The sequence below is a fragment of the Ammospiza caudacuta genome, chromosome 4, assembly GCF_027887145.1.
Source record: "Ammospiza caudacuta isolate bAmmCau1 chromosome 4, bAmmCau1.pri, whole genome shotgun sequence".
Classification (NCBI taxonomy): Eukaryota; Metazoa; Chordata; class Aves; order Passeriformes; family Passerellidae; genus Ammospiza; species Ammospiza caudacuta.
Window position 1 is genome coordinate 51,110,888 of NC_080596.1, and position 12,601 is coordinate 51,123,488.

The window sequence follows — 12,601 nt, forward strand, 5'->3', positions numbered from 1 at the left end:
GTCTCTCCATCGGCATGTGCCTGTCCCTCTAAAGCAAATGGATCACAATAATCATACTTGAGAAGAACTTAATGAGTTTTGGCTAATGCTTATGAAGCACTGGAAATTCCCAGTGGGAGGATGGTATGGAAGCGCGAAGTACTGTAATTATTCTGCATTTCTGTGGGCTCCTTTATTACCTCAGCCAGGCAGGTGATGAGGTAAGAATGCTCTGCTCTTAAACAGCAGGGAGAGGCAAGTTTGTCTGAGGTATGTCAGGGATGAGGGGTCTGGCAGGTAATAACACTTAACATTTGGCATTCTCAAAGCAATAAGCAAATGTTACTAATCAGTTTGGACCATAATGATGAAACCAACAATGGCATTCATTCATCAAGAGGAAGTGATGATAGAGTGGGAATCAATGTCCTAATCAAGGTCTCCACTCACCTTATTATTCCTTTGCTTGATGCCTCAGCACCTCAAGTCTCTTCCCAGATCAAATGTTCAGAATGCAGGCTTTAAGAATACAAAATACCCAGCTTCCTTTTGCTCTGTATTCAACTTCTCATTGAAACACACACAAAATAAGCACAAAAGGCTGCCAAATGCTAGTTTCAAGCATCATTGTGATGCCATTGTGAATAGTGGTGAATTGGAGAACCATGTTCAATATTCTGCTTTATTTGCTCATTCTTTCAGGAGAGTTTCACTATGTTACTGTGGTACTTACTCTCCTACTTCACATACTCGCTGACAGAGCCAAAATAAAACCTGGTAATTCAAAAGTGTGAACCTTCTCCATAAAAGGGATGGGAATATACTCCTTGACCTGGAAACATCATGAATAACTTTACTATATTTTAAAATAATTTTAAATTGTTTTTATTATTAAAAATATTCTTTTTTTTCCCAAGCAAAATTTTACAAGTTGTTTATACCTCTGTTTGAGCAGGCAGATAGATTTCTTGTTCCATAGTAACACTTCAATTCACTGTGAGCAAAAGCTTGCCTTTTTTTTAGGAGTGAAATTCTCCATGCCTCAAGTTCATATTTTTCAAAAGACATCCCTTCAGGATGATATACAGACCACTTTCTACCTAGACATATAGCTGACATTAGTAATAGCTCCACTGAATTCTTGGTTTCATGTCCAGCGTGTGCAAATAATCTGGATGTCAGCAGCACCTATCCAGTAGCCCAGTGCAGTCCAGATGTTAGCAGAAGTTAGCAGAAATGTGTGAAGATGTCACTGGCCTTTACATTCCCAGCAAGTGAAAAGCATTGCTGTCTCTGTAAGGGATGTGTAATGGCAATCACTCCAGGGCCCCACTGACAGTGGCAGGATTGTCAGTCTCTCCTTGGCTCTGCTTGTGGTTTCATTCCTCTGCACCCAGCACGCCTGTAAACTTCCAAATGTATTCTGCTGCACTGGAAAAACCAGGTAGGCATATAATTACTTAATAAGCAGTTACTCTTAAGTATGAGATCACAGAAGCTGGGTACCTAAATTACTTTATTAATTACATTTGCAAAGAATGCCTTTTGATTACACAGTTCTGGAAATTGATCTTTAAAAAATGCAGCAAGTAACTTGAAGAAATACAAATACAACTTGAACAAAGATTGCAATTCAATCCTTTGCAACAGGTGCTTTGTGTAATGGCATCTCAAAGGCTTTCTCTGTTTCTTCTTGGAGGAGGAAATGAATGTGCTTCTTTCTGTAGCAGTTATCATCATCCTGCCAGCTGGGGGCTGGTTTTCTTCTACAGTTCTGTATGTTTTATTCTTTTTATTTTTTTTAAACCTCAGCTGCTCTGAGCACTCTGCAGCTAGACTTCTGATCAGAGCTGTTGGTCAGCCTTCAGGGATAGCTGCTGTATGCTCTGTCCTGTGCTCTCCTATGCTGAGAGTCATGCATATTGAAGAAAAGGGAGCCCTGTGTATCTGTCTCACCATTGCCACGCCACTCTCCTGGCAGTGGGAGTGCTCCTGTGCGGGTCAATGAGGTGCTTCCTCACTTCAGAGGTCCCCACAGCCAGTGGGAAAGGTGCTGCTGCCTTTCCCAAAGTTTCTGTCTGGGATCATCTGAGAAAAGAACTGAGCCATGACTCATTGTCCCAGGAGATCAGGCAGCGCTTCACCAACTCTCTGGTGACCACTTTCCTCACCAGGCTTAGTCAGTCCATGAGCAGAATAAAGCTGAGACTATGCCAGCCTCACAGAGTGAATAAGCCCCTTCTTGCTGATAACCTCTTCTTGATAAAGGAAAGATCATTGGGCAAAGCTCAATGTATAATTCATCTGACTCCAGTTTTCAGAATACCCCCATCTCAATTCACATGTCTCTGTTTAATGTGTTTTGCCTGTATTTTGGTCAAAGGAGCTCTGGGAATGAACACCACAACAAGTAGCCATGTATTAGCCCTCAGCAACCCTTCATTAAGGGTGTGTGGGTGCATTTAATCTGAAGCTGCTATGTTGGTTGAGCCAGTGCTCAATTGCAATATGACTGTGAGGGTACAAGACAAAATAATGGTTTCTGATGAGGGAGAAAAAGTATTCAAATTCTTCTTAACTTGAAACTGAATCTAGAACATATTTTGGAAAAAACTGATACCCAGGGACATTGCATAATATGGTGTATAATATCAAATGTGTTTCTGTTATAATTACAGCAAAGAAATAGTTACAGTCTAATGCTATCTTATACCTGGAGCTGATAGCCACCCTGAACTGCAGAGATTACTTCATGATTTATGTTTATATCCTGTGGTTTCATTTGTTTAAACAATGCTATATGTGTTCATTTTGGATTTAAATGATTTGGGCTTTCTTTGTTTCTGTGTTTTTGTGGCATTTTCAGTAGAGAGTTGTTAAATGTCTAAACCAAAGAAAATGTTAGAGGTGAATGAAAAGTACAAACACTAAAGAGAAAATATTTAAGGGGAAGGAACTGTTAAGATTTTCCTATTTTTAATACTTTGTTATTTGTAAAATCCCATGCCAAGAAATATTTGTCTGCAGGCAGCACCCAAGCTTGTGATATTTATCTGAGAGCAATTTCATTAACAGCATTTACAGTTACAAATAGCTTTCCAGGTCTGAAGTAGAAGTTTAGAAAGTTTAAAAGAAAGAATTTCACACTGAGATGTGAGGGAAGGTGACAGGGACATGCTTAAGGCACGGATGCATTTAAGATGTAATATCTTCTGGCTAGATCTACTAGTGTAAATAAACTTGACAATCTACTTAAGTGATAAAATATCTCCAAACAAAGAGTGCTCCAGCTTTGCTATGCTTGTTTGTATCACTGTGCTCTTAGTTTGGCTTCACACCTTAAATTCAGTTCCAAGAACGTCTATAGATATATATGTACTCTTTACTCAAACTGATCTACAAATACAAGTTGTGAACCAGCAAATGTTTTAGGAGCAAAGAATTTACAGGTACAATTTATAAACTTCCTTACAGTTTTAGAGTAAAAGAGTTCTGCTTTTGACTTCCAAAAACGTTCATTGATTTCATTTTGCAGTCAAGCCATTGTAAAAGAAATTTGATTTAGGATTCCTTGAGGATGGCAAATGTTTTTCAAAGTCAAACTCAGTCTCATAGTGGATGCAGTTCTACCATCTGGCATTGCTTTGCAGCAGTCAAGACCAGGGCAGCCCCAGCAGGCACTGGCAGAACCACAGAACACAGAACAGGCTTCCCTCTTGCACTGTTCAGTGTGAACCCTGTTATATTTTTGAGAGATATAAATATGCATACATATATATGATAGATAGATAGATAGATAGATAGATAGATAGATAGATAGATAGATAATATAAATATTTCAGTATTTGGAAAAGTACGTGAAGAAAAAGAAGGTAAGTGAAACACAGATGGTATCAACCATTTCATGGCATTAAGGCTGTCTGTATGCAGAAAAAAGTGGTTTATCCAGCCCCAGGACAAGACAGTGCAGCCCAACCTCTGTCTCAGGAAGGCTGCACCCCACAGAAATCCCACACCATTCCTATTTTTCTCAGATTTGATTCAGCTGCCATTCTGATTTCCCAAAGCAGCTGTTACAGAGCTGGTTCAAAGTACTCTGCTCTGGAACGATGAGCCAGGCAATTTCCCGAAGAAACATTGTCTCTGTAGCACTTCCACTACTGCAGACTGATGAATTTCCCTGCTGTGTTTGAGAGTTACAACTCTTTAGATGCACAGTCAACTCAGCAACAGTTTCATTTTAGTTCTTTTGGGACTCCTTTGGTGAGCGGAATGTCCAAAAGCAAGAAGAGAAATTAGAACTGGCATCACCTTCTACCTGCCCCTCCATTGGAGAAGCATCACTGGAGAATTTATGGAAGGCATTAAATCAAAATGATGGCAAACCTTTGGAAGGATGGCATGATAAATGAAAATCTATTGGGAAGGAAAATTTGCAGAATAAAGTTCCCCACCAGCACAAGGGCATGTGATACTTACAGACACATTAATTTTCCAAGACTAGGTTACACAAGCTTAATTTAAATTCTGGTGTCCAGATGCTGGGAAGGATGAATGCATGCTGCTGCAGATGGTCCTGTTTGTGGGGGTGAGCTGGCACATTAGTCAGGCTGCCTGATCTAAATGAGCACTTGCAACCACAGATACAAGTTTTGTTTACAGTGACCTTTGATTAATCTGGCCCCAAGAGTCACAGCAAACATTGTCACACTGAGTCCTGGGAATGAAGGCAGAAGCTACCCTCGTGGCAGCACTGTTGGAATGAGCATGATGTGCACAGAAGTCAGCAGAAACCTGAGCACTGGAAGAATGCTACCATTAAATATTATAAACTGTGGGGAAAAATAGTATGCTTACTTAAAATTTTGTAATTCTCTGTCATGGCCATGAAGTAACAAATGCTCAGTGTCCCACATTGTGCCAGATAAATGGAATTCACTGTGCAAAGCTGGTCTCTCCTGTGTTGTTTACCATAAAGTAATGTGTGAAAGTATTAATAACATTGCACACTAATATTAAGAGAGTATTGCTTGAGAAAAAAGCCCACACAATCTTTCTGAATGCAGGTGACATTTTATTATATTAACAGATTCAGAATGCTCCATACAACCCCCTGTGACAAAAACACAACATTCTGTGGGAAAACCTGGAAGAATCACCAAAAACAAGACAGAAAGTTTCCTTCTTTCTAGATTCAGCAGCTCTTCGATATTTAAGGACTGGAAATATAAAATGGTAAAGAAAGGTATGCAATACTCCTGGGTTTTCCTGCTCTGGAAAACCTGACCAAAGAAAATGGAGAATTTTAAATAAGAGTGTAAGGGCTGGAAAATGGAGTCTGTAAAAACTGATACTCCAGCCTCACAACAGAATGTATATATGTCTGAAAGGTACAAGCTCTCAACTCAGTTGGAGTTCCTTCAATTGGGTTCCTAAGCCCCCAGTCATTGTATGCAACTGTGTTCTAAACCAGGCTCCACCTTTTCTGGGTATGGTCTATGCATTAATAATTCAATTTGAAGACATTGCTTTCTAGACATGGCATCATCGTGAAATATGCATGGTAAGTTTTCATCAAACTGCACACAATGTATGCAGACTTTTTGGTGAAAAAGCAATTATGAATTTTCTTATTCATATTATTTTTAAAAAGTGTATTTGTGTACTTTATATATTTAGATTGCCTCATTTACTGTTAGTTTATCAAAATAGGCATTAGGTAAATAGGTTAGTTTATCAAAATTGGCCTTTTACTTATGACATTCTAGGTTGTTGAGAATACAAATGTCTGGGATGAAAAGAAGAGGCAAGTCTTCAATTAAGAGAGCAGAAATTAATGGTTCATAAAGGAATTGTTTTGGTTGCTTAGCTTATCTGAGGAGAAAATATTTCTGTTTAATATGTATATTTGATAAAGAACACAAGTCAAATGAAGACAGGAAGTGAGGCAGTACAGCCTGCTAACTATGAAAGGGTGGCATTAGAGACTTGCAGACTGGCAAAAGAAAAATGTCTTGGAAAGATTTGGGTTGTTGTAGACTGCACATTTCAGAAGGAAATTAGATATCAAAACTTCCTCTTAAAAAATCTGCATAAAGCCATATTGAAAGTCAGCCAAATACTAGTGCAAGACAACAAACCAGATAAGGCATTGTTCAAAATGCAAAGAAACCTATACATATGTAAAGATGTAGGTAAGTCTTGTACAAGAGTAGAGACTTGTTCACTGCCACATTGCCCTGATTTTGGTCTGGGATAATTGCAGGTTGAAATAACATGAGAGTGTCAATAGCTTGCTCAGTCTACAATTCTCCATGGACAAGAAACATAACTGAATAATTCCTTTAGAAGGGTTTTCAGAATGAGCTATGGGAAAATGAACATCAGTGTCAAAAAGCATAGTTTGTTAGGATGCGAACTGAGTCATCATAATAGGTCAATTATAGCACTGTTTTGTTATCTTTAATATATACATGTATATTAATTTATTTGCATGCAGGGAAGATCTAGGTGTCTGGATTTTCATCTGTATTTTTGCACATAACTCTTACACATAACCCTGAACACATAACCATTATAGCCACATGAAATGTGCATGCAGGGGTCAGGCCATTGGTGATTTTTGAGGAGTATTTGTGTTGTCTGACTTTAAGCACCCCACTGAGATGCCAGAGCTAATTGCCTCTTTTCTTACACAGCAGTGGAGATTTGGCACCTCCAGGGGTGATTTAGCATGGGAATATATCTCTTTGGGTGCCTGTGCACTGCAAAGGAAGTCAGAGCAAGTAGATCACCAAACTGTGCGTTTGAGGCCTGGATTTAGATCATGTGAATCCACCCCTCAGGCTAGAGAGAACTGAGCAAATTACAAGCTGAGCAAATAGCATTTAGAAAATAGAGGAGCGAGGGGGAAATGAAGCACCTTCCATTCCTGAAATGTTAAAGTTGCCTGCAAAACTGAAGTAAACCTGTATTAGCACAGAAACTGCTATTGAATGAATAAATGGTTGAGTATTAGGTTGGTGAAGGCTGTGTAGTTATCTAGACAGACTTTTATTGCCTGTCAAGTCTGTGTAAAACCACGAAGTCGAAGTCTGTGCTACTGGTAGGTGCTTTTTACAGACGTGGAGGAGGACAGCTTCCCACCCTGAAGAGCATATGATCAAAGAAGTGGTAAGGGATGCAACATGGTGTTTCTCAATATATTTTTCCTGTTCTTTTTTTCCCCTTGTGCTCTCTCAAAAGGTTTTGGTGCCTTGCTGGTTTGGTGCCTTGCCTGCTAATTCTGTAGTGGCAAATATTAATTCTATCTCAGATTCTGGTCTATAAAGTTTCATTTTTCACTTAACTGCTATTTATTAACACTCATACTTTCATTTCTAAAATAAGTTATTGAAAAAAATATTAGCAGGTAATTTTTTGACTTACAGGTTTGTCATATAACCACTGGATTGGATTCACATGCAAAAAGTTTAAATGCTTTCTCTCAGCTTTGGGGAATTCAAAATAATTGAAGGCTGCTATGCCTGTGCTGGAAAATTCACTGCTGCTTTTACCTCAACTTTGCTCACTGCTGAATATGGATTAAAATTTTGAATTTACCTAGAAGAAAATAAAGTATTAGTGACATGCTGTGAAATCAGACATGCCAGTTGAAAAGTAGGGTTTGGAAGATGATACTCTAATCCAGTGCCTTTTAAATACAAAATGGACCCACCATTAGTCCCTTGTCCCCCCAGCCAGATTGCCAGGGCCAGCAGAGATCTTTCCCTCCAGGTACTTTGAGCATACTGTGATTTTAACTGACACATCACAGTAAGAGTCGCTCATTCCTACTTCCTAGAGTTCAGGCACAGATGAATGGAGAGTGGTCTGGTAGGAAAACTACTGTGTGCTTTGGTTTGTCCAAACCTTTGGTTTGTTGCCTTTCTGGTAGCTAAAGATAAATTAAAGACTTCCTTGGATGTCACAAGACAAGAGCCCTGTCCTCCACTGTGACACCAAAAATGGAGAAAACAGGACGGCCTGGGATGCTACCAGTGAGATAGGGTTTGCAGCCAGCACAGCAGGGATGGATGTTTGCTGAGGTGCCCATGCCCATCTGTTCTAGGGCCAGCAAGAAACTGTGGCCTGGTTCTGAGGTGTCTCTGGTGACCAAAAATGTATTTGATTTCCTTAAAATATTGTTGTGTATAAGTGTAAGTACATTTGATCTGTCTGGATTACATCAGAGGTTTAAGGCTGTATTTTGTGGGGGAAAGAGGAAGTTTGAATATATTAATTGTAGAAAGTTCCCTTCAAGTCCATTCAGCAGGCTTATCTATCCTTTTCTTCCCACTTGGTATGAATCATATACATGCATAAAACCTAGCTTGACTAACTGGCAGGTACTTGAGGTTGTGCAGTGCATGTTTCAACAAAGCAAAGCTGTGTTGTCAGATAAATACCTTACAAATGCATTTCCAGGTTTTCCCAGGCTGTACCACCTGATTCCAGATGGGGAGATTACCTGCATTAAGATCAGCCGCAGCGATCCCCATGAAAGTCTGGCCATCAGGATCGTGGGGGGCAGTGAGACCCCTTTGGTTCACATTATTATACAGCACATTTATCGAGATGGGGTGATTGCCAGAGATGGAAGATTGCTGCCTGGAGACATGATACTAAAGGTACAGTACTGTGGAGGTAGGACATAAAAATATCCTGACAAAGAATGAGATGGTTGAAGTTGATCACGATGAGATTTGCAAAGTTGCATGCAGAAAGCTGTTCTAAAGTTCAGAGCACCACCTGTAAGGCACTATGATCTCAAAGCTTTTGCTGACCCCACTGGTAGCTGAGGACACTTGAGGCATGCTGAAGTTGTGCCATGCTTTCTGCTTTATGTCGGACAGACTTGGCCAAAGGGATTTCCCTTTGGAAAGGGATCACAATGTGGGCATACTTCACTCTAGCAGTGAACAAAAATGCTTCTGGATGGTGGTTCCCAGCAGCAGCTGCATAGTATGCACACCCAGCTATGTGTTTCAGGGAGCCTTTTTGTCCTGGTGCCAGCACAGAGCAGCATAGTTAATGGCACCACTAAGACAAAGCTGTTCCTGCAGGGCACGTCCAAACTGCACAATGAAGCTGTGACTGTGGCACGGATGGGCCCAGCCTGGCTCTTCCCTGCCATGGCTGACTGCCCAGGATTTACCAAGGATTCCTGTGAATTTCAGCCCCATCCTGGTGCAGCTCATGCTGTTTGTGGTACCCAAGGTAGCAACTTAAAGCCAGTTGAGCTGTCTCTCTGGGTGCAGTCCTCCTCACCAGACTGCAGCAGAACAGTTCCATTGTTCCCACATAGGAAATCTGCAAAAGCAAACACCAGCCAAATGCCTTTGTCTGTGCTGGGGATTATTTCTCTTACATTTTGGAGATGTTTCTTAATACTTAAATGGTTCAGCTTGTGCAATGTAAAGCTACATGGAAATATCTTTTCTGATTCAGGTTTTCTAGCCAGCGATGAAATACAATCTTGCAACTGGTTTTCATTTAGCAATATAAAGTGCAATGCCTAGTCACTCTTACACATATGAACATGATGGGATTGACTGGAAACTCTTTTTTCCTCTTTCTTTTCCTCATTCAGATTTAAAAAGTGGTAGTTATACAGTTTTATTCTCATCTGAATTACATCTTACCTGGAAAACACTGAGGGAAAAGAAGGAAAGTCTGATTCTCTAGTGTGGTAAATCAGCATAATTGTTAGTAAATATCCAAGGCATTTAAACTTCTACTTGAGGCTTTTTCCTTCTTTGTAGTTAGAGATTCATTAGTGAAGAATTTTTTTACTGTACCTAGAACAGCTGGGAGATAAAGAAGAAAAGAAACAGCGGGAAAACAGTGGGAGTGAAAGGAAAGGCTGGCAAGGCAATTTGAAATCAGAAGCCTGTGGAATAAAACTAAGATATATGAAAGGATATTGGAGCTTGGGAAAGAACAATAAGAAAGATGAGAACTAGCATGTATGTCTGGAGACTATCAGGGAGCGGGAGAAGAAAAAGGACAGAAACTAACTGTGCAGCGCATCCTTTCCTTGCGGGGACAATTGTTCTGCACCACAAACTTGGCCTCGTGTGTGACACAGTTAGAAATAGCACATGTCACTTCATATGAAGACATCTGTGTATCTAGATCTGCCCTCCTCAGTGCCAACTCAGAACAGACCGTCTTTCTGCTGCTGATTTACACTTCTCTATTCCAGGTAAACGGCATGGACATCAAAAATGTGCCTCACAACTACGCGCTGTCAATCCTGAAGCAGCCGTGCCACGTGCTGCGCCTGACGGTGCTGCGAGAGCAGAGGTACCGGTGCCGCAACAGCGGCCTTTCCCTCGATGCTCACTGCAACAGGGACGACAGCTTCCACGTCGTGCTGAACAAGAGCAGTCCGGATGAGCAGCTGGGGATAAAGCTGGTCCGCAAGGCCGACGAGCCGGGCGTGTTCATCTTCAACCTGCTGGAGGGCGGCATGGCGGCGCGGGACGGGCAGCTGCAGGAGAACGACCGCGTGCTGGCCATCAACGGGCACGACCACCGCTACGGCAGCCCCGAGAGCGCCGCACAGCTCATACAGGTTTGTCCTCCCCGCCCTGACCACGGCGTTTGAGCTGGGCAAAAAGCAAACAGCGGTTTTTCACCATCCACTGCAAAGCAAACAAACACTGAGCCTGTGTATCTGGAAGACGGAAGGAGTCAAGATTGGAGGGGAATTTACTCCTGTGAAAGCTCCTTGGTTTTGCTGTGGGGATGAGTGTGAGCATGAGCATGGACTCCCACAGAGGCACTTGCTACCAGCAGGGTTTGGAAAATATAGATCAGTGCAAAATCTGTATACTCTGATCATCACCAGAGTGCTGCCAGCTGCCAGTAGGCATGCCAGCCTCCACCCTGGCAGCACTGGTTCCAGCAGAATCCTGACTCCTCTGGCTCAGGAGTCACTGTGCTCTCTGGTACAGCCCTGGACCAAACCAGAGTAGCCTAAGGCTGTGGACTACCACTACAAGGTAGTCCACACCTTGTAGGTATTTCTTACCTAAATCCAGTATATTTTGGAAAAATGGATCTCTAGTTATTCACCTCTGTTTAGACTCACATGGAGTACTAATTGGGTGCTAGCTAACACAGAACTGTCAGATGAAAAAAACTCATGCCTTTCTCAGGTGCAAAATTGGTCAGATTCTGCCTAATTTTCCCTCCAGAACCAGTTTGGGTTTCTTGTTTACAGACTATGTTTTTATAAAACTTCAGCATAAAAAGCAAAGCCAAGAATATTTTGTTGCTTTTATCTCATATTTATAGCTGTTTTTATACTTGTGCAATTTTGAATTTCATTTTGAGGCATGTAGATTGTTCACATTTTGAAGAAATTCATGGGCTTCAGTAACAAGATGTCAAATCAGGCCAGCTTCTTCTTCTTTCTGACCGGTATAATGAGGGTAATATCAGTCAGACTGAAGCAAACAGTCAAATCCATGCATTTTGTGGAAAGGATTTCTGTGTTAGCATAGATTCACCGTTTGTTGTAGACAGCTTTTATTGCGAAGTTTATAGCATAGGTGAAGAAAATATCATCCCCTTACATAATGCCAGTTGTTGAAATTCTGGTCCAGCTTCTTTCTGGATTACCTTATGTAGCTCAGTAACTGGGAACAGAAGGCAGAAGGGGGAAGTTTTAAATTCTCTAAGGGCAACAAGTCTGGAATGAAAAATTTTCTAAAAAACTTTTATTCTTGGAACAGTTCTTTATGGCTACAAAACAAGGCATCAGTACTTCATAAGCAAAAAACGCATGAGATGAAATGGAAAAAAAATTACTAACAAGAGTATTCACATACAAGTGTTTAAAAGTGCAACCAAAGCCCTTATTGGTCTCCAAAGAGTGGATGATAATTATAATAATGCTTGAAATGCACACCAATCCTTGGGAATTTAAACAAGCCCATCAAAGGGGAAATTCAGGTTTCCAAACAGCCAGGATTATATTGCATTGATGTGAGCTCTACAAATCACATTTATCTAATGCAAAATTCCTGGAACCTGTGTCTTTTTTGTTGTTTTTCATCAATTATCATTTGCCTTTCCTGTTTCCATGTTATGCCAGAGAAAAACCTTTATACTGAAGCCACAGGTGTTTTGCATTTGCTTCTTACACGAAGGGCTATTTCACTGTGTCCTCTGATTTCTCAACAGCATCCTTCCTGCCTGTTGAGAGCTCAGCATGCCGCTTGCAGTGCATTGAGGTCTTCTAATTTATGGTGGTGAAAGCTGCAAATACACCATCAGTTTCTTTAAAAACAGAACATTCACTAAAAGGTGCAGTGGCTTGTTAAACCAAGCACAGCAGGAAGACTGTCAGATTTCTGTGTAATCTGATTATTTTTGACCTTTAAATAATGAATAATTGAGACAATTGAGACCTATAGAAACTATACAATAGCATATGTGAAGCAATTGCTAATCAGTAGATTAAGTGTCTGGCTGTTTATAAGCTCTAAGCTCTGTCACAAGAACTGAAATGAAGAAAATGTATAAGTGCTAATTAGGAATGTGCACACATCATAACACTTGGGTATTTGCT

The 12,601-nt window shown here is 40.7% G+C and overlaps 1 protein-coding gene across 2 annotated transcripts in view; it reads left to right on the plus strand.

Moving 5' to 3' along the window:
* The window catches only part of LNX1 (ligand of numb-protein X 1), a 65,135-nt gene that overhangs the window by 33,774 nt on the left and 18,760 nt on the right, over window positions 1–12,601 (plus strand). For both annotated transcript variants that reach the window (XM_058804410.1, XM_058804411.1), the window contains exons 4-5: window positions 8,446–8,648; window positions 10,226–10,597. In XM_058804410.1, coding sequence (XP_058660393.1) covers window positions 8,446–8,648; window positions 10,226–10,597 — 575 coding nt within the window. The remainder of the gene's footprint in view (window positions 1–8,445; window positions 8,649–10,225; window positions 10,598–12,601) is intronic.